Raw genomic sequence first — 27,607 nt, forward strand, 5'->3', positions numbered from 1 at the left:
TCGGACTAAGAGCGTCCGCAAGCATCGACTTATGACCCTATTAAACATCATTGTTTCGGTCTAATCCAAATATTCTTGGAAATTGATTTCTTGGTAGCATAGCTCGGAAATCTTATTGTTTTAGTTTTTCGTGGAAGTTTTAAACTCCGAAACTAATACATCTTTTTCTTCTTATATTTCAAGGATGTCGAATGAACCTAGACTCGAATTTCAAATCCTTGACTCAACTGGTTCGGATTACCATAGTTGGAAAACTGACGTTGAGAACCATCTCACATCAAAAGGGATATTGCCCATAATCCAGGAACCAAACGCGGGCCTTGTGTTCCAACGAACACCCATAAAGCATGCACAAGCAATTATCTTGATGCGACGCCATATGGACAAAGCACTCAGATTAGAGTATATGTCCATCAAAGATGCAAGGGACCTATGGGTAGCGCTAGAAGAGCGCTTTGATAATATCCAAGATTCCCTCCTCCCTGACTTGAAGGTTCAATGGAACAATATACGCTTCTCCGACTTCAAGTCTGTTGCTGAATACAATTCAGAAGCTCTTCGGCTAAAAGCCATGCTGAAGTTCTGTGGAAAACCTCTCACAGAAGAAGAGCTAATTGAGAAGACTCTCTCCACCTTCCCCGTCGCAGCAATTATACTATCAAAGCAATATCGCATTGAATTTAATGCTGGACGACTTACGAAGTTCAATGAGCTTATCAATATTTTGTCGGTGTTTGAGAAGCACGACAATATCCTTGTGAAGAATTATAATTCAAGGCCCGTAGGAACCAAAAGCGTTCATGAGGCAAATTATAATGCACCCAAGAAAGGGCGCAAGGAGCGGTACCCTACTAATAAGGGGCATGTATACCCTAATAACAGGGGACATGACGGACGAATGGGTCCATACAACCGCCCCAATAAGGAAGGAAACCGCAACTTTGGAGCGGCCACACGTGGTGGCAATTCCACACGTGGGAAAAGAGAATATAACAACACCATGGGCCGTAACACTGTGGGCCGTGGAGGTCGCATAATACGCCGTGGTAGTAGCAGCAACAACCCGCCTAGGGAATATCCACAACGTGCTCCTCAAATAAAGAAAGTCAACCACAATGACGTGTGTCATAGGTGTGGATCAATCGAGCATTGGTTTAAGCAATGCCAAGCAAGTACTCAACTAGCTGCACGCTACAAGGAGTACAGGGAAATGAGGGAGCAAGAAGCTCACCTTGCTGAAGAAGAAGATGGTGAAGATGTTATTCTCACCATAAAAGACTTCAAAGCTGAAAATGAAAAGCACGAGGATGCCGCAGACTTTGATTAAAATAGTCTTTTCTATTTTCCAATAAAACGGCAAATGTGCCTTAGTCAAATAACAATTGAATTGACTCTTTCTCATGTGGCGTACCCAATGAAGTATGATGTCTAGGCAAGTAATTGAGATCGGGGTATTTAAGCGAGCCTCGCTCCACCAACATCTTTCTACTTACCTGGTCATATTTTATTGGAATTACCAAACGGATTGAGCAATTACAATTTGTATAAAGTTTGATTTTATATTGGAATAAACTTTGGAAACTTTGATGTAATCATTGACTATTTTCCCTATTAATAAAGTATCGCATTATCAATGTCATTGACATGTGTTAATATTCCGAACTTTATTTTTTCAGTATGTCTTCGGGAGAATTGGAATGCCTTCTTGATAGTAGCACCACACATACTATATTACGACATAGGCAATTATTCTTATGGATGACGCCTAGTCAATCTTCAGTGACCACGATGGCAGGACCATCTCAATTGATTCATGGTCGTGGACCAGCTCAATTTCTATTGCCGAATGGCACAAATATTAATGTCGTCGAAGCTTTATATGCTCCAAGGGCTGGAAGAACCCTATTAAGTTTTAAAGATATAAGAGCCAATGATTTTCATGTGAAAACACATTGTGAGAATGGAAAAGAGTTCCTTTACATCACCTCTAATAACTACGGAAATACACGAGTATTAGAGAAACTCATGTGTCGCTCTAGTGGATTGTACGCAACCACTATTAGATTCATTGAATCCAACCATGTCATGAATGAAAATTTATGGGATTCCGACACATACAAACTTTGGCACGACCGTTTGGGACACCCAGGTCGAGATATGATGTTCCGTATATTAAAAACTTCACACGGACATCCATTCTTTAAAACAAAAGGAAGTACGAACCAAAGAAAGGTTCAAAGAATTACTTCTGAAGCATATCATTCGTTTTGCAAAGCTTGCTCTTTAGCAAAAGTAGGATCGAGACCATCCTATGCAAAAGACATTAAAGAAAATATACCATTCTTGCAAAGAATACAAGGTGAAATCTGTGGACCTATACATCCAACTTGCGGACCATTTAGATATTTTATGGTGTTGGTTGATGCATCGACACGTTGGTCACATGTCATGCTCTTATCCACAAGAAATGCTGCATTTGCTAAACTCCTAGCACAAATCATTAAGATAAGGGCTCACCACCCTGATCATCCTATTAAGTCAATTCGTCTTGACAATGCTGGGGAATTTACATCAAAAACTTTTGATGATTATTGCATGTCCATTGGGATCGAGGTTGAACATCCTGTCCCTCATGTACATACCCAAAATGGTCTCGCAGAAGCTGCCATTAAAAGACTTCAAATGATTGCTAGGGCATTGGTTATGCGCACCAATCTCCCTATTTCTGCTTGGGGCTATGCAATATTACACGCAGCTGTGCTTATTCGTCTAAGGCCCACTGCCACCCAACCTTTTTCTGCGTCCCAGATGGTAACTGGGTATGAGCCTAATATCTCACATTTACGCATATTTGGGTGTGCAGTCTATGTGCCAATTGCGCCACCACAGCGCACTAAAATGGGTCCTCAAAGACGATTAGGCCTTTATGTTGGCTATGACTCTCCAACCATAATCCGCTACATAGAACCCTTGACAGGTGATCTATTTACCGCTAGATTTGCGGATTGTCACTTTGATGAGACAGTCTTCCCGCCTTTAGGGGGAGACATGAACACTAATGTTCATCAAAAAGGACAGGAATTGTCGTGGTTTGTCCCCACTTTGTCCCATCTTGATCCCCGAACCGCACAATCTGAAAAAGAAGTGCAGAGAATTCTCGATCTTCAGAACGTAGCAGAATCGATGCCTGATGCGTTTTCTGATATCGCTAAAGTGACGAGATCACACATACCTGCTGCAAATATGAATGTCCCTAAAAGACATAATGCCATCTCAAAAATACATGAGAATGGCGCCAACGTTCCCTCTATGGGTGACACATTGGCTAGGCCCATGGCTCCTGCCAGGAAGCGCGGGAGACCTATAGGTTCGATGGATTCTCGCCCAAGAAAGAAAGCGAGTTTGGCACAAAATAATCCATTAATCATAGATATGAATAATCCATCTCACGAGAATATTCCGGATTATGGTTATGTCCAAGAGACATCATTAGGGGACGCTCCAATGTCAGAACCAACTCCAGAGAATAGAGAAATCTCCATAAATTACAATAGTGTACATGAGATGATGGATAGAAATTCTATGGCAATTGATGATGCGTTTGCATATCATGTTGCAAAAGGAATCATAGAATATGATGATATCGAGCCTCGCTCTGTTGAAGAATGTCAACGAAGAGCGGATTGGCCTAAATGGAAAAATGCGATCCAGACTGAATTGGATTCACTAACAAAGAGACAGGTATTTGGGTCTATAATGCTGACACCACCAAATATAAAGCCTGTTGGCCATAAATGGGTCTTTGTTAGAAAGCGTAATGAGAAAAATGAGGTGATGAGATATAAAGCCCGCCTTGTGGCACAAGGTTTCTCACAACGTCCTGGAATCGACTACGATGAGACATACTCTCCCGTAATGGACGTTATAACGTTCCGCTACCTTGTCAGTTTGGTAGTTTCCGAAAAACTTGACATGCAGCTTATGGATGTGGTTACAGCATATCTCTATGGGGATCTAGATTCAGAGATATATATGAAGGTTCTTGATGGACTTCAATTACCAAAATCAAGTGGCTCTAAACCACGGAGCGCGTTTTCAATAAAATTAAGACGCTCACTATATGGATTGAAACAATCCGGACGGATGTGGTATAACTGTCTAAGTGACTACTTGATTGGAAAGGGATATGTTAACAATGAAATATGCCCTTGCGTGTTCATTAAAAGAACAAGTTCCGGATTTGCAATTGTAGCAGTTTATGTCGATGACATGAACCTAATTGGAACTCTAGATGAGTTAAAAGAAACTGCTAAATATTTGGAATCCGAGTTTGAGATGAAAGATCTTGGGAAAACACGGTTTTGCCTCGGAATAGAACTCGAGCACCGTAGTGATGGGATTATGATCCATCAGTCAGCATATACTCAAAAATTACTAAGGCGCTTTAATGAAGATAAAGCAAAGCCTGTAAGTACTCCCATGATCGGCCGAAGTCTTGAGCCCACAAAAGATCCGTTTCGTCCAAAGGATGAGGACGAAGAATTATTAGAGGCTGAAGTACCCTATCTAAGTGCGATAGGCGCATTATTGTATTTAGCTCAATGCACAAGACCGGATATCTCATTCGCAGTGAACTTGTTAGCTCGACATAGTTCTGCGCCAACACGCCGCCATTGGATTGGCATAAAGACAATCTTTCGATACTTAAAGGGTACGATTGATATGGGCTTGTTTTATCCCTACAAAGAGAAAAGAAAAGACGGAAGCATGAGATCAGACCCCATGAGGCAAAAATCCACCTTCCGTAATGTAGACGCCGGCGACACCATCAATGGTGACCGACGTTCTCCTCCTCCCCTCCACCAAAATAAAAATAATGTTTTGATGGGATTTGCTGATGCGGGGTATCTCTCTGACCCCCATAAAGGTCGCTCCCAAACAGGTTATGTCTTTACCATGGGAAGCACGGCGATATCTTGGAGATCTACAAAACAGACCCTTGTTGCTACTTCCTCAAATCATGCAGAGATTATTGCTCTACATGAAGCTGTGCGTGAATGCATATGGCTAAGGTCTATAATTAGACACATTCGAGGAACTTGTGGTTTGAAGTTTACCACAAATGAGCCTACATGCATTTATGAAGATAATGCAGCTTGTATTGAGCAAATGAAATTAGGTTTCATCAAGGGCGACAATACCAAGCATATATCACCGAAATTCTTTTACAATCAGCAACAGCAAACACTTCTAAAAATTGAAGTAAATCAAATCCGATCAGAGGATAATGTAGCGGACTTATTTACTAAGTCGTTACCAAAATCCCCTTTCGAGAAACATGTGAAGAGCATCGGATTAAGAAGGTTATCCGAACTCCCATGATCTTCAGGGGGAGTCTAAATCAGGGGGAGTATCCAGAAACATACTCCACACTCAAAAGCGCGTTGTACTCTTTTCCCCTTCGACCAAGGTTGTTTTTTCCCACAGGGTTTTATTACTTGGCAAGGTTTTTAACGAGGCAATTTCGAAGCGCACGGCCTAGACAATACTATTGACATGAAATATCCAAGGGGGAGTGTTGTAGTATATATGATTATTGTTGTCATTGTTTATATGTCTATTTCATGTATAGGATATATACTTGAGTATAAAGAGAGGTGCTTAAGTGTAAAGATAGGTATAGTGACCTAAATGATAAGCTTTATGCCAAAGAGGAACAAGCATGGTTATCTCCATCATCACAGCCACAATGCCACAATGTAAAGCTAGAAATGGAGTTGTCATCAAAGTTGTATCATTCTTTAAGCATCTCACACCTCAAATGTATTCCTATAAATACCTCCTTGTATGAGATGAATAAACACACTTGAATCTCTATTCCCTCTCTCTCTCTGTCAATTTTGCTTGTCCTTAAACAAAATGGAATATGTTGTTTGACTATGGTCAGAAGTTTTGAGCATTACATCTTTAGATGTCCCCACTGACACAGTGACACCAATGCTAATGATCTCCTACTGGACACTGACATTGCTGATGTCCACATCTACAGGTTGCTCAGTAATCTTCTTCTACAATAGAAAACATATATGTCTTCGAAACTACATGGTTTAACTTGGATGTTCTCTTACACACCAGACATTTTCCACTATTGCATGTTACAAAATAGAGAAAAGAGCTTTTATTAACTTGGATGTTGTCTCCATTCACCATGATCCGGCTGTCTTTTCCAATCCTCAAAACCTTTTAGCTCTGTTATTGCTGATCTCCAAAACTATTACACTGGAAACTAAAAATACAGGATAACTGTATATGAGAAACCAAAGTTTGAAAGTTTGCATAAGATCTAGAAAACTTTGTGTTGGAAGTATAGGAACAGTGGTCAATGTTGGCTGCTGCCTACAACTTCTACATGTTCTTCCTTAAGCTATTGTAAGCTATACATAGCTAGGCAGATTTCTTTGAGGGCATACCATTGACAAAGCTTTAATGCTTTGTCTGGTATTTGGTTGTAAGGTGCCTATATAAGGCCACCATATGTTGTATGTTTAAATCATCTCAATATCAGAAATAAGATGATCAAGAGGAATGATATTCTTCCTCTCATATTTTATCACTTTGTGAGGTTAACTGTAACTATCTGAGCAAGTCAATTCTTCACATAAGAAGGATTGGTTATTCCAACCTGAATTCTGATTCTGTGATTTTTACTAACCGTTATGGGTGGAGGCCTCTGGGGAAAGACGATTCAATCCAGCCAACGCTAGCTAAGTAAGAATGAAGAAAACCATGTATCCCATTGTGGTCAAGCCACTTTAAAATATTTGCTTTGAAGAAAATCACAAGGCACTGAGCACAACTACACAACTATCAAAATCTGGGAAATATTCTGCTTTTGTGTGTGTATGGTCAATTATGCATTCCAATTGATATCAAAATCCAGCCAAACATTGATAAACTTAATCACACTTCTCATGTTCTCAAACTTAATTGTATATTATGCACAGAATATAGGCCATTCAAAGAAAGTTGCACGCATACTAAGGCATAAACACTAGGGTCTTTGAGAATTCATTAGGAAAGTGCATGGTGCTGCAGATATTCATGCTGACAAATCATAGATCCAACCTTCTGTAGGAAAATTAAAGTCTGCTGTGTATAATCAAACTGCTATTAACTTCTTTTGCTAAGAAATTTCTTTATTTCTTCATGTGAAAAGTGAAACATCATCCTCATTAGTGCATAATGCAGGGGAGACTTACTTGGGAGGAAGCAAAATCTAACATATTTTTCTTTTAGTCGTAAATAATTTGTAAGTCGTATGTGACCCTTACACTGATTCACCAACTGTTCCAGGCATAATTTCTGTTTAGCAAGCAGGGTCGTAGCATCCGCCAGCTAAAGAACTTCCAACTATCTCAGGTTCCTTCAATTTCATCAGGCAGCTAAAGAACTTTCAACTATCTCAGCTAGGTTCAATACATCGCACCAATAAGAATGTAATAAAAGTTTATGGTTCACGATTCACCGACTACTATGATCATTGGACTAAATTAAACCAAGGGAAAGTATCAAATATGGCATGCCGCAAATTCTGGGAAAAATGTACCAAAAGCTTCTTTCTTTCATATCTGGCACTATTTGGACAAGAATTGTCTACCTTACCCTTAATAATCGATTCCATATCCAAAAACTTCATAACTGAGTGTGAGGATTTCAAATTTAAACAAGTTGTTCAACAGTGAAGTAACTTCAAACTATAATAAGGTATTCTCTTAGTTTAGAGAGGGATGTCGAAATTTTTGCAGATGACATGAGACGACATGAAGTTCCACTTTGTCAAAGGAATAGAAACTCACACAATCTTCCTCCACATGACAAAACTTCAAAGCAGTGCTACCAAATTGTCTCTCAAGGGCTTCAAGGTCTGGTTTGGAAGGTGGATGGCCCCTAAAGAGAAGGGAAGTCAATATTTAAATATTACTAGATAAGTATGAGATACTAAGACCATTGTATAAAAAGTAAAAGGAACAACCTGTTAATTATTCGGACTACACAGACCAGGAATGTGCTGTGCAAATTAGGAATAAAAATTTAATAGAAAAACAATTGCATCTAGATATAAATTTGGTTAAATTATAGGGGTTCGACAAATATAGGTACCTAGTAAAACAGAGCACAAAATTTGGATCACCGGGAGAGGATTTCTTGAACTTGCTGTTTGGAAGATAAATATCAAAAACTGCCCTCACTTCATTAATCTGTATCCCATTGAACAATCCATTGAGAGACCTAATCTCTTCAGCTTCAGGACAAACTTGAGAAGAAACAGATTCACAGTTTGTCTTGACACCCTTCCTAGACCAAGGAATACCATGTCTCGCAACAATGTAACCAAGGTATCTGAGTTGCCTATAAGCTCTAAATTCCTCCAACAAGAACTCATTCTTTCCATCTGAAACCTTCGTATATATATCTTCCAAGGAAATGCTAGTATCACTACCATCCAAGAGAAGCAAAGCCCCTATTTCAACCAAATACCTATAAAAGGATTGTTTCAATGTACTAATAGTTCAGTATCATGACATGCAAGGAAGGGCCTGAAGGTAGTGAATAATATTAGAACTTTCATATACACAAAGCACCTACTAAATATATTTGACAATCCCAAATTTTTCTTTAGGGCAGGTCAATTGTAGCTCACATTAAAATTTCGGTGACCTCATAATGATAACTACAACAAAAACCATTGAAAAGGAAAGATTTCATGAGACAACTAAAAGGCCACATACACCATGGAAGTTTGAAAGGCAAAACTTTAAGCTATAAACAAAATGTTCCGTAAGTCAATGAAATCAGTTGTATGAAGAATGAACAAGTCCAGTTCTTTCCAGTCAAATCTATATCCCCTATTTTTCATAAAGTTTAAAATTCTAGTAATTTACCAGAGAATCCAACCAAAAAAAAAAAAAAAAGGATGTAAACAACCCAAGAATCACAACAGAAAGAAGTTCTCTTTTCACTTACAAAACTTCCTCAATGGAGATATAGAGCTTGCCATTACGAGAGATTCCCATGGTCCTCCAAATTCTACCCTTTGGAAATACGACAGCCATGCCCATCTCATCATCCCAGTAAGCCTTGGATACACTAGACCTCCTGCAAAAGATCCCAGAAAGCTCAATATGTGAGCATATATAAAACTCTCCTGTAACTTTTTCACTAAGATGGTCAGTTTAAGAGTACCAATAGTTGAAGATAACAATCAATCTTGAAGTACTGATTTAAGTAAAAACCCAACCTGGGTTGCATCTTGGATGTGGCACGAGAAGCATAGTGGTTTTCCTCTTCTTCTTCTTCTTCATCATAGTCATTGGTATACTCTTCATCTAAACATTCTTCATGCATAATCGTTAATTTTTCAGCTACCTGTGAAGATTGAAAAGGAAATGTATAAAGTACAAAATCAAGCAAAGCAATAGAAAAAGATTGGAACGCTGATATCCAAAAATAGCCCCATACAAGCAAGAACATGAAGTACTTAACATAAATAAAATCAGATGAAATTGGTATCCTAAATTTCCAATCAGGGAACACATGCAAGCAAAATGTTGTGCAATTGGAGATACAGATGAGAATCAGCTGGTGACAGCTGATAGAGTCGATGGATTACATTAAGGTCCACCATGAGACTACAGAATGTTCTTGCAAATTGTGGCCCATACCAGATAAGCAGTAATTACAAATCCATAGGTTAATCATACTCTAGCAACGCCAATTGAATTAATCCGATTGCTAATGGTCAGGCACACATGTAAGAACACACACAAATTTACAAACCTATGTATTCACTTCAGTACTTATCCATAGAGAATTACTGATTTTCCCCACTAGAAGCATAACATGTAAAATTCTCCAATGTATATATGAATCCATTAAAACACAATCAGGTGCTCAATCTTTAATGTTACAAATTAGAGTAGCAAATGCATACCTCCTCATCCCTTCCATCTTCTGCCATAGTGTTGAGAGAGAGCTCATCATCATTCAAGATATGTTCAGAATCATCTATGTCAAGAGGTTCTGAGCCTGAGGAATGAACAGAGTAAACAGATTCTCTAACAACAATAATGGCTACAATATCGACATTGTTGAAAAATAAGCGAGTGTCAGCTGAGAGATTTAAGGTGAGTGGAATTTAAAGTACCAGTAGAGTGAGTACAGCAGGAGAATATATTGGCACCAAGTTGCTTCAATTTGGTTTCGTTCTCACTTTCAACTAATCTATCATCATCACGGCATTGTTCTGGCTTCCATCTTGTGACTGTACGCTCTTCAACAGTACATCTCTCCAGACATGATGGGGAGTCCACACTATGACCATTTCTGCTGATATAAAGAACTAACAATGTCTTTGCAACACCTCCACAAAGACGAGTAGTACAATGAATATCTAACCACTCCGTCAGTCGCTTATTTCCATAACTATGTTCCTCTGACAATACAATCACTGCATATTCAGAGTGAACTAGAGCTGGATGATGGCGGTAGGCAACAAAGTCCACACCATATTTAACTCCTGACCTGACAACCCAATTTTTCATTCTAAGATGAGAATAAGCCTTGTACAAATAGGGGAACGATGCTCTTCTGGATTCCATGCACTTCCACAGCTGGTTATCATTCTTGGAGCACTTATCTTCAACTATCTCCAGGCATTTCAGAGAATGGCATAGGTAAAAGGCCTCTTCCATACTCAACTGAAACCAGTGCTTATTCTCCATGACTCTAACACCAAAGCAGGCAGATTCAAGGAGATTAGCTTCTTCTGCTTTCATTTCAACAAGTACACTGCTCCCGCATAGGAACCCTCGAGAACTCGATCCAGTTAGAGAAGACTGAAGCTGCAGTACTATCTTTGACATGGGTTGTGCAAGAGCTTTCGCTTTAGACCGAGATTTAGCTTCAGAGCTATTTCCTTTCCACCTAGGCCCCATTAGATTCTAGAAGAACATAAACAACTAGAACATTTTGGGATTCAGAGGAAAAAAAAAAAAATGCTATAAACTCAATCAACCAGCAAACCCCTTTGTAATGAAATCAAGAACACAATAAGCAACCAAAATTAACCAAACATTAGATCGGTCATATGATTACAAACCAAAACTACACACAATAGCACAGCTCTAAAATGGAGAGTATGTAACTGATAGGATTACAGACTCTGATTGTTTCTGAATTTCAAATTTAGGGTTTTTAGCTGATACGTACTAGCTTGGAGAAATTGAGCCAATAGAACAAAAACTTTCAAAATTAAACTGGTTTACGGAAGACAGTATAATTATATTGAAATACCTGATACAGTGGAAGGAATGACGGCGGTAGAAGGGACTACGGCGGTGGTGGAAGGAAAGATGACGGAGAAGGAGACGGCGGCTGAGTGAGAAGGGTGCGCGCCAGCTGTCCCATCTGTCAAGTTTGTATTATCGACTTTATATAGTTACTAAACTGTTTACCGCGTGCGCTCTAGTTTTTTACTGCACGTTTATGGATTTTACTTTCTTCTTGATTATGGATTTTACTTTCTTCTTCATGGAGATTTTATTTAATTCGGGAGACATAAAGCATAAACCCTTTGAAAAGGTATTACAGTATTTAAACAAAACATCCTGAATGACATGAGGAGTTTGAATTTATAACAAATTACATACTCTGTACCATAATCTCTAACGAGATAAGCTAATGTATGAAATGCACCATTTCCATGTTCACGAAACTCATGAGTAACATTAGTCTTCCTAAGTAAACCAGCATCATCAACAATCCTTTATATAATTGAAATGTCTTCCATGAATAGAGGATTGGACAGCAGCCACAAGGGAGTGAAGGGACCTCAAGCTCAGCAAGGTTGAAGTGTCTTTACTACATAATATGTTTTTGTACCCCTAAACTTAGCATTTAAATCTCAACCTCCAATTTTCTTATTTTTTTAAATACTCAATAAGTCAATATATTAAAATGCCCTAAGCTTGAACCAATATTAGAATTCTCCCATGACCATCAAAGAGACGAAGTTCAAATCAATTGTTTATCGGAGGGCAAGGAAAAGACGTGGTCTGGTGATTTCTCCCAAGGATTACTCCACTAAGTACAGGCGTACAGTTACTGAAAGTTCTGTAATTCATTTTAATAAACTCAACTGTACTTGTAAGGCAAGCATTGGAAACCCTAAACCCTATTTGGTGTTCTTAATTGCACATTCTTGATTTTAAACTAGGTACTGAATTATCTGGTATTGTATTTCATTTGTAGTTTTATCACTTTATGCAATTGTTTCCTATGCTACAGCGTGTGTAATATGGTTGATATATCTTGATGAGCTTGAAAACTGTGATTTTTTTTTTTTTCTTTTTCTAATTTCTAAAGCAATCTAGGTCGGTGTTAACAAGTGTTAAAACTTGGAGTATCAAATCTCTTCTCAGAGTTTATTTCTTGTAAGTATAAAAAATGGACTACTGTCTTGGATCGATTCACTGTCTTCATGACTGCGAGAGAAGAAGCAAGATGTTCTTAATTAGCAGGAAAACATGGAATGGTTAGCATAAACTTGTTCTAAGCTAGTTCGAACCAGTCTGTTCCAAAGTCCAAACCACTGGTGAAGGGGACACCACAGGCTTAGACAGCTGATTGCTGTGTCCCTATCAGTTGAAGGCCCTAAAAAGTAGTTCCATTGATCAATACGCTGGCAATTGATACGTCAAGGGACCAGTCGAACTGTTTTGGCTCTCAAAGAAGCTTCTACATTTTTAGTATTGGTTAACAAGTCAAATAGAAAATTTCCTAATTTAAACTCTAGCAGTACTGTTTCCAGGGACACAGTTTACAGTCTTGTGATGTTTTTGCAGTGAGTAGCTCTCTAAGTGACTGGCAACATGGATAATAATAAGCTTGGAGCCAGCTGGTTTCGAGGAAATTTAAGCTGGTCTCTTCATCCTTTCCATCCTTCCTAACTTGCCACTTTCAATTAGTTCCATGGAAAGCTTTTAATTGTGCTGTCCAGGTACCAGTTAATAATTATGTTTCACATCAGTCGTCACTATTTGCTTTTTAAAAATAGGAAGGGAATTGATAAAAAGTGATGTTCTATTTTTTCATGCAATGGATAGGATGTACGACGTGCTAGGCTTGCTGATAATCTTAAGTGGATAGATCATCCAACAGAAATTCTTGGAATCACTAAGAATGAAACATAGCAGGTTGTTTTTTTTATGAAGATGAAACACAGCAAGTTACCAGGTAGTGAAAGTGACAAACTCACTGATGAACAACTGAACAAAATCACCCCATGCCACTTTCTATCAAATCAAGCATCTCCAAGGCATTGTCATGAATATGAAACATATTGTTTTCCAAAACTAGAGAGATTTCTTAATGAGGAGTTTGGGAGAATTACCAGCAAAGTCACACCCATCTACTATGTCGATTACTTGCTCCTTGTTCTTTCCCTTATGGCAACATGAAATGCTCAGAAAAATTCTCTTCTCCATTTCTCATCTAGTCCATACTTCCATCTCACTTAGTCTGATAGTATTTCAAAAATTATTGTATTCTGTTTTTCCAATGTGTCTTGACCTCTCTTATACAACGAATATGGAAAAATTAAGAGCTAATGGGAGCTTTGGCAAAGTTCATGGTCTAAGAACTCAGATAGCACCAAATAATATTCTTCAGGCAGCTGTTCTCTTGCTGATATATTTTATCTATACCATTTGCACTTGGCAAGAAATTGTCTCTACTTGCTATGGTGGTTGTTCTGAAAAGCAAACCAGTTGTTTCGTCCTACCTAGTTCCAGCTGGTTGAACTGATTCACAATATCAAGAATAATGAGGAGCTTTTCATAAAGTTTTTTTTTATCCCAATGATTCCCGTATTAACATCCGAAACCTGAATAAATTTTTCTTCCACACAGAGACAAGAAGGTGCTTCTATATGTAGATAAAGGAGGCCATGCTGTTGTCATTGCAAGTATGCCTCATCTCAATACTCAATAGCCGGTTCATAATTTGAGGCGCTGATTATCTGGTTTGGTTCATTATATTTAGTTCATCAGTGCTAGAGATTTCTTTTCCAACTGGTACAGTTAGCCTTGGCAGGAAATAGTTTCATTGGAAATTTTGTTTTTATGTAAGAATATCACAGGAAATAGTTTCTTTAATCATGGAAACTTTGATTTAACATAAGATTATGGAAGGTGTAAAATTCTAGTCAAACAATAACCACTATAGATACTACAAAATAATCTACCTTCATCTGCTGTGATAAACATTCGATGAAGATTTGGATTCTAATGGTTCTGTAAATTTTTTTCCTTTTTTTCAGAGCTTTGGTTGCAGGAACAAAAGAAAGCCGGCCAATAGTTCAGCCTCCAAAATAATGGAAACTAAGAAATTATACTGTTATCACTATATATTTTAGTCTATGTTCAAGGGATATTTTTTTTCTGCTCCATCGCACTGTCTTATATAGCCAAAAGGAGAGAGAACACTTGAACATAGCATCAGAATCTTATAAAAAAAAAAAATCAACTATTGATGATATTTAATTAGTCAGGCATACGCCAAAATATAATCAGATTGTCACTGGCCAACTTAACTATGTAAAAGAAGAGAACCGTAATTCCTGTATAGTACATTGGCTACTTTCCAGCAACTGTTGATTTTATGCAATTCAGCAATTGATAGGATCATATATTTGCCTTACATTTCAGAGCAATCAATGTTATAAATCAGAAAGAAACTCCATATTTTTTGCGCTTTTATCTTTGGATTTTATTTCAGAGAAATGAATGTCATAAAACAGAGGACAAATACTTGAGAGTTAAGAGAATCCTGATATATTCTACCTAAAACCTTATGAACCAAAACAAATCATCACTTCAAGCTGCAGGACAAAAGCTATTTATACTTTCAGCATAATAATAGAAAAAATTACTTCTATAATCAGAAGGCTGTCTGCAGGCTGTGAAAAAGTGCTATTGTTGCTCAACACTGATTAGGCTACAAACAGAAACTAAAACCCACAACACATGGATAAGCAGTAACTTCTTTCCCATATCTACACTTCAGTTGTTCTCACATTAGTCTTTGTCTAGGGATTTAGGTCCAACAGTCTGACCATGGTTTCGATTTCTATTTAGTCTTGAACCGGCCAAACACAAAAGAAAGATGGCAGGTAAAAGGGATAGTTTTATGGGACTATCAGCATGCCAAGAGAAGTAAACATATTGAGTTATGGAGCATATGCACTGAGAAATTCCTCCAATTAGTCCATAAATGTCAGGGAGAGTACCAAAAGGCGTGCTTTCGTGGGGGTCTGGATAATAATACCACCATAGCTTTCCAAACTTCTTCAATACTACTTTTTCATTAATGCCCTTGTGAATGAGCTCCCAAATGCAAACAAACATAGCTGCAATAGCAAACAGCACACCAAATAGTGCATAGTGTGGCTTACTTGGGGAGGAAGCCTGATCAAAAGCAGCTGACAAAATCTCTAGGCCAAGGTTAGTGAGTAGAAAGATCCACTCCACCGGAGTAGCCTACAATTTTATAAAGTAAAGAGATTATTAAAACTGTAATAAAACTGTCAATTAACTATGATTCTGAGTTCTGAGTTTTGAGTTTTGACCCTTGCATCCGTAATTTTCTTTGGCTTGTCATGTTCACGGTTCTGCTGAGGGGAACTAATGTTAGCTAATGCGACCTGCATATATTGAATTGTACTTAAGTAGTACATTTAAGTTGCTTGAAAATCGCTTCAACACTATGCAGACATAAGGCTGCATCATGAAGTATATTCAATATACAACTTGAAATAAGGTGTTTATCTGAAATGAACATTGTTTGCATCAGGATCTACAAACAGTTCTATTTTCTTTCAGTCAAAAATCAATTCTTACCAAGTGTGAGGACTCTAAGAATGTGCGAGTAGGATGCAGTTTTTCCTTTGGACTATGTCTAAAATGTAGTTTGTTCCACAGTGCTTCCGTAATTTCTTCGATAACCTCTACTTCATTCCTAACACACCATGAAATAGAAACAACTAATATTATTCTAAAAAAAAAAAGAAACAACTAATATTCATCCGTCGGTCTTTTTTCTCTATATAGCTAGTAAATAAGTACCTGTTCGTTCGGTTACACAACCGCTAAACCTCAAAAGCATAAGCTTTTAGAGAATGTGACAATAATATGTAATTATATATCGAGCTAGCTAATAAGACATGATTAATTTTATGATTAATGTACAGCCTTTACCTGTCATTGGAAGTCCATCCAGCAAAGTTGCACACTTTGGTTAAAGCATCTCTCCAAGCTTCAACCTTTGCCAAGTCATCGTGAAACCTTTTTAAGTGCTCGTCAAAGGCTTTCCCAAAACTATCCTTTTGCTTCTGAACATGGGAGAGATTCACATCATGAAAGATGGGCAGAATCCTGTTCCTATCTTTCATGCACTCGAGAATTTTTGTAAGTTCATTCAGGCGCTGGGGTGAAGAAGCATAGTTTTGCGAGAGAACAACAATGGCAAACCTTGATTCTTCGATCGCACCAAAGAGCTCCAGAGGAGTAGTTGTGTTTCTTCCAAAGAAAGTAAAAATTCGTCGAGACTGCAACTTGTGGTATAAGTGGGATGAGAAGATGTTTTCATGGTCGCAACTCAAGAAGACATCGAAAGTCCATAGATTAGTTGCAGGAATAGATACGGCTAATGGACTAGGTAAGGATCTTTGCTTGTTCAACACCATTGCAAACAATATGGTGGTTGCACTTGCAGGAGAGCAATTTGGCCAAATGCTTACAAGTCTTTCACTAGTCAAAATTATTGGTCACTGGTTGGGGCGCCCACACGGTTCTAACTTTCTTAGTCAGCTCTGCCTTCCAGGTCTTCTCAAAAAAAAAAAAAAAAAAAAAAACCTCTGCCTTTCAGGTCCAATCTTCAATATATTTATATCTTAAGGCAACAAATTAAGACTAGTAAAGCAACTAATAAACTGATTGTTGAAGGAAAATCAGTTTTGTGTGTGCCTAATCAAACTAGGAGTAGTAATAGGAGAGAAGGTTCTAGAATTCCTAATCCTACTCGGATTAGTATTCCTTGTAACATTAAAATATGTACTTTGTAATCCCTATATATAGGGCTCATATTCTCAATAATATGATTGCAATTCTCCCATCAATTCTCTCTCGAATCTATTTTACTTAAACACGTTATCAGCACGAGTTCCAACCACAAAACAAAAACCAAAAAGCCAAAACTTCTTCTCACCAAAATCTGCCGCAAGCACTTGCCTGCAGCTTTCTATCTACCTGCGTGCCTGCTGCCCCCGCACCCCTAGCCCGAGCTAGCCGAACATTCCCTGCAGCTCGCCCCGAGCGCGCTCCGCGCTACGCGCCCTATGCTACTCGCCTGCGCGCCCGTGCGCCTGCAGCTCTGCACCGCTACGCTGCTGCCCCAGCAGCCTTGCCGTAACCCAGCTAGCCCTGCTAGCCTTCGGATGTCCACCACCACGCGCCAATCTGCTGCACTCGGCCCCCATCTTCAGTTCTCATATTCGGCAGCTACTACTTGCTGCCATCCACATATAACTGCCGCATAGCATCACCGAACCAACCAAGCTACATCGCTTCCAAGTACAAGATTTCAAGGTTTCTAGCTCCAAACAAACAAGTAAGTATTTACATTAAAGTTCCCGCCTTTCGAAATTTATTTTTCCTCTTCTTTTTCTTCGGGGACTTGCAACCTCCCTTCTTCTTCATCCCACCTTTCTTATAACGTGGGTTCGATTCTTGAAAAGCGGAATCGTGGGGATTCACGCAATTAACGAACTAAGAGCGTTTGTAAGACTTCAGACTAAGAGCGTCCACAAGCATCGATTAATGACCTTATAAACATCATTGTTTCGGTCTAATCCAATCATTCTTGGAAATCGGTTTCTTGGTAGCATAGCTCGGAAATCTTATTATCTATTAGTTGTCGTGGAAGTTTTTACTCCGAGACTAATATATTTCTTCTTCTTATTTCAGGATGTCAAGGCTTGACTTTCCTATCCTTGACTCAACTGGCTCGGAATATCATAGTTGGGTCACGAATGTTGAGAACCATCTCACTTCAAAAGCGATCCTACCCGTAATTCAGGCACCAAACCCAGATCTCCTATTCGAGAGTACGGCTACGAATAATGCCACCGCCCTTATCTTGATAAGGCGCCACATGGATAAATCACTCCGATTGGAGTACATGGCAATCAAGGATGCTAGAGAATTATGGGTTGCGCTAGAAGAGCGTTTTGGTAATGTCAAGGATACCCTCCTCCCTGACTTGAAAGTTCAATGGAGCAATCTACGATTTGCTGACTTCAAGTCTGTAGCTGAATATCATTCAGAAGTTCTACGCCTCAAAACCATGTTGGGGTTCTGTGGACAACCTGCCACAGAGCAAGAACTAATTGAGAAAACTCTCTCTACCTTCCCCGTCTCAGCTATTTTGCTATCAAAGCAATATCGAACTGAATACAATACTGGACGGATCACGAGGTTTCATCAGCTAATTAATGTGATGCCTGTAGCTGAAAAAACATGATAATATCCTCGTGAGGAATTATAATTCAAGGCCTATCGGAACTAAGAGCGTTCATAAGGCGAATTATAATAATGCACCCAAAGGAGGGCGCAAGGAGCGGAACCCTAAAAATAAGGGACACAACGGACGTTTTGGTCCATATAACCGCCCTACAAAGGAAGGTAATCGTTAGAATGAAGGACGAACACGTGGCAACACTTGTCAACGTGGGAGAGAAGGCTGTGGGGCTCCAGGACGTGGAGGAGCCGCCCAAGGCCGTGGGAATGGCGCCAGCTCCTCTAGGGGATGCCACCCAAGTGCAAACAATGCACCTCAATTAAAGGGAGAAATCACAATGACATGTGTCATCGATGTGGATCAAGTGAGCATTGGTTCAAGCAATGCAATGCAAGCAAACAATTAGCTGCGCATTACAAGGCATATAGAGACTTTAGAGAGCATGAAGTCTATCTTGCCGAAGAAGAAGAAGACGGTGACGATGCCAATGTCAATCTCACCATAGCGGACTTCAAATCATTGGCTATTATTAATAAAGTATCGATTTATTTTATTCAATGTCTTGGACATATTTTAATTTCGAACTTTATTATTTTTCAGTATGTTTCCCGGAGAGCTAGAATGCCTCGTGGATAGTGCAACTACATATACCATCCTTCGAAATAGGCAACTATTTTTATGGATGACGCCTTCTCGATCTTCCATGACTACGATGGCTGGATCATCTCAATTGATTCATGGTCGAGGACCAGCCCAATTTTTGTTGCCAAATGGCACAACTTTAAATGTCACCGAAGCTCTTTATGCTCCTAGGGCAGAAAGAACCCTATTGAGCTTCAAAGATATAAGAGCCAATGGTTTTCATGTGGAAACACATTGTGAGAATGGACAAGAGTTCTTTTGCATCACCTCTAATGACTACGGACATAAACGAGTATTAGAGAAACTTATGTGTCGCTCTAGTGGGTTGTATGCAACCACTATTCGAATCATTGAATCCAATCATGTTATGAGAGATGATTTATGGGATTCTGACACATATAGGCTTTGGCATGACCGTTTGGGACACCCAGGTCGTGACATGATGATCTGTATATTAAAGACTTCACACGGATCGACATCCCTTTTTCAGAACAAAAGGAAGTAAAAATCGGATTTTGGATTCCGAAAGAGCCCATGCGCCTCACGGGCCGTTCACCCCCAAAACCGGCCATCCTTGGCCGGCGCCACCGTCCCCCTGCGGCCTCAAGGTGGCATTGACGCCACCAATGCTCTTTCCACTCCAAATTTTACTTCTAAAGTCACTTGTGACTTCGTGGCTCAACCAAAATCCTCATTGGTTGTTTCTAAAGCCCATCATTCGTTCTACAAAGCCTGCTCTTTAGCAAAATTAGGATCGAGACCATCCTATGCAAAGGACACCAAAGAAAATATACCATTCTTACAAAGAATCCAATGTGATATTTGTGGACCTATTCAACCATCATGCGGACCATTTAGATATTTTATAGTGTTGGTTGATGCATCGACACGTTGGTCACATGTCATGCTATTGTCCACAAGGAACGCCGCATTTGCTAAACTCCTAGCACAAATAATTAAGTTAAGGGCTCACCACCCTGATCATCCTATTAAGTCTATAAGCTAGATTAGACAACGCTGGGGACTTTACATCAAAGACTTTTGATGATTATTGCATGTCCATTGGGATTGATGTTGAACATCCAGTTCCTCATGTTCACACCTAAAATGGTCTCGCAGAAGCCGCCATTAAACAACTACAAATGGTCGCTAGGGCATTGGTAATGCGCACCAATCTCCCTATTTCTGCTTAGGGCTATGCAATATTGCATGTAGCTGTGCTTATTCGTCTGAGGCCCACTGCCACTCAACCCTTTTCTGCGTCCCAGATGGTGACTGGGTATGAGCCAAATGTCTCACACATACGCATATTTGGGTGTGCAGTATATGTGCCTATTGCGCCGCCACAACGCACCAAAATGAGTCCTCAACGACGATTAGGCGTTTACGTTGGATATGATTCTCCAACAATTGTCCGCTACATAGAACCCTTGACAGGCGATCTCTTTACCGCTAGATTTGCGGATTGTCACTTCGATGAGACAGTCTTCCCGTCGTTAGGGGGAGATAAGAACATCAATGTTCAACAGGAACGACAGGAATTGTCGTGGTCTGTCCCCACTCTGTCTCATCTTGATCCCTGAACCGCATAGTCCGAAATTGAAGTGCGGAGAATTCTCAATCTTCAGAACGTAGCAGAATTGATGCCTGATGTGTTTTCTGATATCGCTAAAGTGACGAGATCACATATACCTGCTGCAAACGTGCCTGCAAGGATTGATGTCCCTAAAATTAGAGGACATAACGCCATCTCAAAGGCAACTGAGCATGGCGCCAACGTCCCATCTCACAGTGATGGTGACGTTGTGGCTAGGCCCATGGCTCCTGCCAGGAAGCGCGGGAGGCCCATAGGTTCGATGGATTCTCGCCCAAGAAAGAAAGCGAGTTTGGCACAAAATAATCCATTAATCATCTATGTAAATAATGCATCTCATGAGAATATTCCGGATTATGGTTATGTCCAAGAGACATCATTAGGGGACGCTCCAATGTCAGAACCAACTCCAGAGAATAGAGAGATCTCCATGAATTACACTAGTGTACATGAGATGATGGATAGAAATTCTATGGCTATTGATGATGCATTTGCATATCATATTGCAAAAGGAATTATAGAATATGATGATATCGAACCTCGCTCTGTTGAAGAATGTCAACGAAGAGCGGATTGGCCTAAATGGAAAGATACGATCCAGGCTGAATTGGATTCACTAACAAAGAGACAGGTATTTGGCCTATAACGCAGACACCCCCTAATGTAAAACTTGTTGGCCATAAATGGGTCTTTGTTAGAAAGCGTGATGATAAAAATGAGGTGGTAAGATATAAAGCCCGCCTTGTGGCGCATGGTTTCTCACAACGCCCTGGAATTGACTACGAGGAGACATATTCTTCCGTAATGGAAGTTATAACGTTCCACTACCTTATCAGTTTGGTAGTTTCCGAAAAACTTGACATGCAGCTTATGGATGTGGTTACAGCATATCTCTATGGGGATCTAGATTCAGAGATATACATGAAGGTCCCAGATGGACTTCAATTACCCAAATCAAGTGGCTCTAATCCACGGAGAGCTTTTTCAATAAGATTAAAACGCTCACTATATGGATTAAAACAATCCGGACGGATGTGGTATAACCGTCTAAGTGACTACTTGATTGGGAAGGGATATATTAATAATGAAATATGCCCATGCGTGTTCATTAAAAGAACAAGTTACGGATTTGCAATCGTAGCAGTTTATGTCGATGACATGAACCTAATTGAAACTCTAGATGAGTTAAAGGAAACTGCTAAATATTTGAAATCCGAATTTGAGATGAAAGATCTTGGGAAAACACGGTTTTGTCTCGGTTTAGAACTCGAGCACCGTAGTGATGGAATTTTGATCCATCAGTCTGCATATACTCAGAAAATTCTAAGACGCTTTCATGAAGATAAAGCAAAGCCTGTGAGTACTCCCATGATTGGTCGTAGTCTTGAGCCAGGAAAAGATTTGTTTCGTCCAAAGGATGAGGACGAAGAATCATTAGAGGCCGAAGTTGACAAGACCCGCCCCGGATTCCACCCTGGAATCCGAAGTGGCCCTGCGGGACCCACTTTTAAAGAAGGTTTACCGAAAATTTCGGCATAACCTGCCCTAAAAATGGACAACCCAATAACCTGCGGAAAAACAAAATTCACTTCTAAAGATCCATCCACAACTCCTGGAGCCACCCTACTCCCACAATTCAACAAATCTCATAACAAAGATAATAACATCATACATAATCTCCAAAAGGTAAAAGATACCACAATCACCAAAGTTAGGTCATAGACCTCAAATATAAGTCATACAAGTCTGGGTCACATATCCCATAGTAATCAGAGCATTCTAGGAAGGTAAATGGACAAGGATTACAGTAGGCTAATCAGGTAACCTACAGAATGTGATGGCGGAAGCAGGTGCGGTCACTATGGCTCACTCTCGTACGCCGAGCAGCAATACTGCAATCTGGGCATTTGAAACCGAAGGGCCCAGGGAAAAGTATATAAAAACGTTAGCGTGAGTGGACAAAAATAAATAATTGAAAAGAAAAAGGAGTTTATGCTTTTCCACATTTATTTCAATAAAACTCCTGATGCATGCAATAATTAAGAAAACCACGAGCAGCTCCGCTCAAGAAAAACCGACACTAGGCCAAAAAAGCGAACAGACAACGGACCAAATTCGTTGTGTGATTTGGACGATCTCCGTTGTGTATCGGAGCGTTGTGTGATGAAAAATGGCACAACAGTGGAAACCCGTTGTGTGAATCACAAACAGTCAACACTTATTTGGTTAAAACTGTTGTGCCTTCTCTCGGCAGATGGCAGCCACTGTTGCCGCGCAGTCATGCTGCACATGTCATTGGCATCATTCACACAACGAAAGTTGTTTCCGAGCCGTTGTATGAAAGGCGAATCAGACAACAGCATTTTATTTTCTCTGTTGTATGAGTTATCATCACACTACACTTTTGAAAATTTTATTGTTGTGTGTTAGTTTTAGATAACGTATTCTAGTTATTACAGTTGTGTGATTGTAAATCAGACAACGTATGTTTGTTAGAACCGTTGCATGTTATATAAGGATTCATTGTGTGAACATTAGAAATTCTATTGTGTGATAATCGTCTTTTCTGGATTTTGTGCATTGATAATAATGCTCCATTTTACCTAATGAACAGTGACTAATTGTGTGAAGTTTACTATATTAGTGCTTGAAATCATTATCCAATGAACAATGATTAATATTTACACCAAAAGCAATGTGATACATCAATAAAATTCCAATATATCCACCAAATATTGAATCCAAGTAACATGTCATTGCTATAAAGTTTCCTAGCTAGCTGAATTTACATGATGAAAGAAAATATATTTTGCTTCATTGCTTGGTATTCCATGCTTGATCACTTAGTGACTCTTTAGGCAACATTTCACTAGATATTCCCAAACCTGCAAACAGAATAAGCAAAATTCAAGGTTATGAAGGAATGATTCAAACCAATTAAAGCTAAAATAGAAGAAAACATTGCAAGGTAACATTACCAAGCCTTGTACACTAAGAGAAGCAGAGCTATAATATATGTGTAAGCATAACAAACAAGCATTCCATACCCAATCCCAAGTATGTAAAACAATTTCCAGATCAAAGTACTCCTCCTACTGTAAGAAAACAACTTAACAATCTACCAAATACAGAATGCACACAACCTGTATAAGTGAAATACCTGAAGGAGAATCTGGCTTTTGGTGTTATGCCAATAAATCAAACTGAGCAACTTCCACAAATGCAACTAGCTTTGAAAGCTTGTATTAATAAACTTGGTGATTTTTTTTTTTTTTTTGGAACACTCCATAGTCCATAAACTTGTATAAAAGCAACAAAATTAACTTGTATTTTCAGTTCTGTTTTCATCATTATTTTGGGGTTTCATACTTTTGAAAACATACCCCTCCAAGCTTCCTTTCTGCATGAATTCATAGACAAGGAGTAGCTCCTTGTCCGCGGAGCAAGGTTCTACTTCTAATAGCTCAACAGGGTTGTTGAATTCACAGAGAAGGAGCCTTCCTGGTAGCTCGTTGTCTGCTGAGCAGTGTTCTGATAGCTTAACATGGTTGGGATGAGAAAGCCTTTCTGGTGGGTCCTTGTCCTCTGAGCAGTGTCCTAATTAATAGCTTAACAAGGTTGGGATGAGAAAGCCTTCCTAGAAAGTCCACCTCTGCCTGCATTATTAAATATAACCCAAAAGAAACGTACAATTATTTATCTCAGTATTCTCCAAAAACCAGAGGAGATTGAAATTCATGTAGAAGTAGGAGGGTAGTCGATCGCATACCATCAACAACCAGAGGAGATTGAAATTCAGACGTGTATTTGAATATGAAGAGCTGCAAATCAATAGAAAGTAATCAAAGAATTGAGATTGAAATTCATAAGGCGTACCCTTTTTAACAAGCAGATCAGAGGAGAAAGGGTGAGAATTCCAGAAAAAATGATAAGAACAAGCATAAAGAGACCGAGGAGAAGGAAAAGATTGAAGAAGGGAAAAACTTGGTTAAGCCCATTCAATGAGTAACGATGAGAAAGAAAAGATTGAAGAAGGGAAAAAAAAAATTTGGCCAATTATTCGACTTAATTGCAAGAATTAAAACCTTACTTCAACCTAACTGTTTCAAAGACCCACAATCAGTATTTAATGTGAATCAAGGTATATGGAAAATATAAACAAGAAGAAGAAAAAAAATAATCTAAGCATAACTTTTGAATCAACAATAAGAAAAGAAAAGAGCAGAATCGATAAAGTTTAAGAGGGAGCAAAGAAAGTATGTAGCTTTGCAAAGAGAAAGAAGCTAATTTTCATAGGTTTATATATTTCAGTCAAGAGACAAAAAGATTCATACCCTATTCCCTGAAAGAAACTTGTGAAGAGAGAGAGCAATAGAAAACTGGGACTTTGTATGGAGAACCAATCTGCAACAATGAAAATGAGGGTAGGAGGTCGAGTTAAGTTCATGTTTCCCATGTAAAAGAAACAATTAATCTCTGGTTTTAAAAACTAGTAACAAAGAAACCATTTGTTTTTGTTTTTGTGAAGGAAGCACTAGAAGCTACCCAATTTGCACGGAAATATTCAATATTGTTTTACACAATTTGCACCATTCCATTAGTGCAGTTGCTACTGTCTTGGCATATTCACTCATTTTCCAATCTAAACTCAAAACACCCAACCAAAGGGGCATATAGAACCAAACCATAGCTACAAAGCCCACACTATCAACCTAATAATAATAAATGCTGCTAAAATATAACAAGACCCAGTTCGGAACTTTTGGACCAACTAACTCCAAACTCTCTTCCTCTCTAGTCAACTCCAGACCACCCAATCTCAAAAGCAAAACAAAATCAACAGTTCAAACTCAAAACTCAAAACTGATTCACATGCTTATCCTACCAATTTATAAGCAAGAACATTTCAGCCAAGACAAGGTGACCATACAAAGACTAGAATAAAGCAATTAAAACCAAAATTGCATAGCTCACAAATTCAATTGGTACAAAGATTGGAAGAAAGCAAGAGAGAACACACCAAGCTTCAATTTCTCAAATTCTGCCACAAGCAAGGGTTTTGGGTATTGACCTTGGTATTTGACACCGTATCTGATGCCTGATGATACTCCTTGCATTGCTGCACTACTGCTTCACCTCTTGCAAGCAAAGCTGATTTGGAACTCTATCAGTGATTACAATTACAACAAACATATATGTTGTCATTTGAGCTATTAATTTATACTACTTGGTAGGTTCTTTTAAAATCTATTTCAAACCAGCTGCCAACTAAAATTTTGCATCTTTGAACCACATTTCTGAATTGTAAAGGCAACTAGTTGAAGCTCAGTTCTAATAGCAGATATCTTGCATCTCAAAACTTTGAAAGTTGAAAACGTAAACCAACATCACAACTAAGCAAGGGATGGACCTATATAACCATATATGAGTCGGTGGATGTATATATTGTTTGGCTCCAATTTTGCTGCAGCTGGTCAACAGTCTCTTTTCTTGCGCGGGCGTGCCAGCACCGTTCGGGTGCGGTCGTCGGGGGTGTCCCTTGACCTGACTTCTATCAAGCGATTGTAGACGAGGAGAGCACCAACCTCGTCATGGGATTCTTTGTGCCTCGTGGTGAGGACTTTGCTGAAGTTTCTTCTTGTTCACAAGTCGATACTCAATATTGCAGATTGAGCAGAGCGAAATCACCGGGAAGTATTGAGATCTTGCTAAAGCGTCACTTTAGCTTGGCTGGGTTGCTAGGGCGTTACCCTTGCTTGGCTGGTTCTGTAACCGTTGTGGTCGCGGCACTACCGTCGGCTCCCGAGGAGACTAGGACCGAAGCACGTTGACAGAGGGTTTGGTGGCACTGAAAGTCGGCTTCTGAGAAGACTAGGACTAGGAGTGTGATCACCGCTAAGAGAAAGAGAAGGAGAGGAGTTGCTCTTAGAGAGGTTTGCTCTAGAGAGAACTTAGATCATCTTAGAGATGTTGTTGTTGTATGTGAATGGGTGTCTTAGAATGAGACGAGAAGGTGTTTATATAGGGAAGAAAAAGAAGAGTGAAATGATGAGTGGAAGAAAAATAATGAAAGTAGATCTAAGTTCACTTGTAAAATATGGAAAAGATAGAGAAAAGATGAAATGAAAGCAAAGCATGAAGGTGCAGCAACATGGAAGTGGTGATGATCTATTAAAGAGATTGTAGAAGAAAAATATATCCAAGGAAAAAGAGAAAAGCATCTAGCTTTCTTCATGTGGGTAGGAAACATGAACATGTGAATATTGAGCTGGTTTTAGGTCAGTTTCTGCCCCTTTATTCCTTCAATTATTTCTCCAACAAGACTTCATTATATGCCTTCGACTTCTTCATATGAAATGTTCCACTATGAGTGTAGATCATCTTGACAAATTTTCAGATTTTTATTCCATGTGGTTGGGCCGAAAATGCTGCTGGACCTCTTACAGGTCCAGTTTTCCAGTTTTGCTTCTGTAGAAAATTGGGCTGATTGTTTGAAGGCCTTCCACTCAAAAAAAGCTCTTGCACTCTTCATAAGAAATGATCCTTGGGCTGTCTAGAATGGATCTGGAAAGTTTCAGCACATTTCGATTTCATTTGGTTAGTCTTCCACCCCTCCTTCCTTGTCTAGCTCGGTTTTTCCTAGCCGAAGTAGGAAAATATGCTAAAGTTGACTTGTCATACTTCCATAGTAGGCTTTATTTAGCCTCTAAATATATATTTCGAGCTTGTTGACAATAT

The 27,607-nt window shown here is 39.2% G+C and overlaps 3 protein-coding genes and 1 long non-coding RNA gene across 6 annotated transcripts; all 4 read right to left on the bottom strand.

Moving 5' to 3' along the window:
• Window positions 1-7,603: 7,603 nt before the first annotated feature.
• On the bottom strand, window positions 7,604-11,505 carry LOC133739875 (uncharacterized). 3 transcript variants are annotated; one of them, XM_062167694.1, is made up of 8 exons: window positions 11,353-11,505; window positions 10,205-11,000; window positions 9,992-10,086; window positions 9,299-9,426; window positions 9,025-9,156; window positions 8,161-8,538; window positions 8,033-8,068; window positions 7,604-7,947 (listed from the first exon to the last, which is right to left on the bottom strand). In XM_062167694.1, the coding sequence occupies exons 2-8, from the start codon at window positions 10,992-10,994 to the stop codon at window positions 7,773-7,775; spliced, it is 1,734 nt and encodes a 577-aa protein (XP_062023678.1). In that variant the 5' UTR covers window positions 10,995-11,000; window positions 11,353-11,505; the 3' UTR covers window positions 7,604-7,772. The 3 variants fall into 3 exon arrangements, with proteins under 3 accessions (XP_062023678.1, XP_062023677.1, XP_062023679.1); XM_062167693.1 differs by having other exon boundaries at window positions 10,205-11,018; window positions 11,353-11,486; XM_062167695.1 differs by lacking the exon at window positions 8,033-8,068 and having other exon boundaries at window positions 10,205-11,018; window positions 11,353-11,486.
• Window positions 11,506-14,792: 3,287 nt separating this feature from the next.
• Window positions 14,793-16,854, bottom strand: LOC133738902 (uncharacterized). The gene is made up of 4 exons (XM_062166578.1): window positions 16,314-16,854; window positions 15,957-16,074; window positions 15,686-15,760; window positions 14,793-15,596 (listed from the first exon to the last, which is right to left on the bottom strand). The coding sequence occupies exons 1-4, from the start codon at window positions 16,799-16,801 to the stop codon at window positions 15,135-15,137; spliced, it is 1,143 nt and encodes a 380-aa protein (XP_062022562.1). The 5' UTR covers window positions 16,802-16,854; the 3' UTR covers window positions 14,793-15,134.
• Window positions 16,855-23,562: 6,708 nt separating this feature from the next.
• On the bottom strand, window positions 23,563-24,123 carry LOC133735940 (uncharacterized). Its single transcript, XR_009859354.1, has 2 exons — window positions 24,030-24,123; window positions 23,563-23,754 (listed from the first exon to the last, which is right to left on the bottom strand). It is a non-coding gene; the product is annotated as an uncharacterized LOC133735940 (long non-coding RNA).
• Window positions 24,124-24,408: 285 nt separating this feature from the next.
• LOC133737548 (uncharacterized) lies at window positions 24,409-25,996 on the bottom strand. The gene is made up of 4 exons (XM_062165076.1): window positions 25,890-25,996; window positions 25,204-25,273; window positions 24,639-24,690; window positions 24,409-24,525 (listed from the first exon to the last, which is right to left on the bottom strand). Exons 1-4 carry the CDS (start codon window positions 25,984-25,986, stop codon window positions 24,409-24,411), a joined length of 336 nt encoding a protein of 111 aa, XP_062021060.1. The 5' UTR covers window positions 25,987-25,996.
• Between the last annotated feature and the right edge of the window lie 1,611 nt (window positions 25,997-27,607).

The sequence above is a fragment of the Rosa rugosa genome, chromosome 3, assembly GCF_958449725.1.
Source record: "Rosa rugosa chromosome 3, drRosRugo1.1, whole genome shotgun sequence".
Lineage (NCBI taxonomy): Eukaryota > Viridiplantae > Streptophyta > Magnoliopsida > Rosales > Rosaceae > Rosa > Rosa rugosa.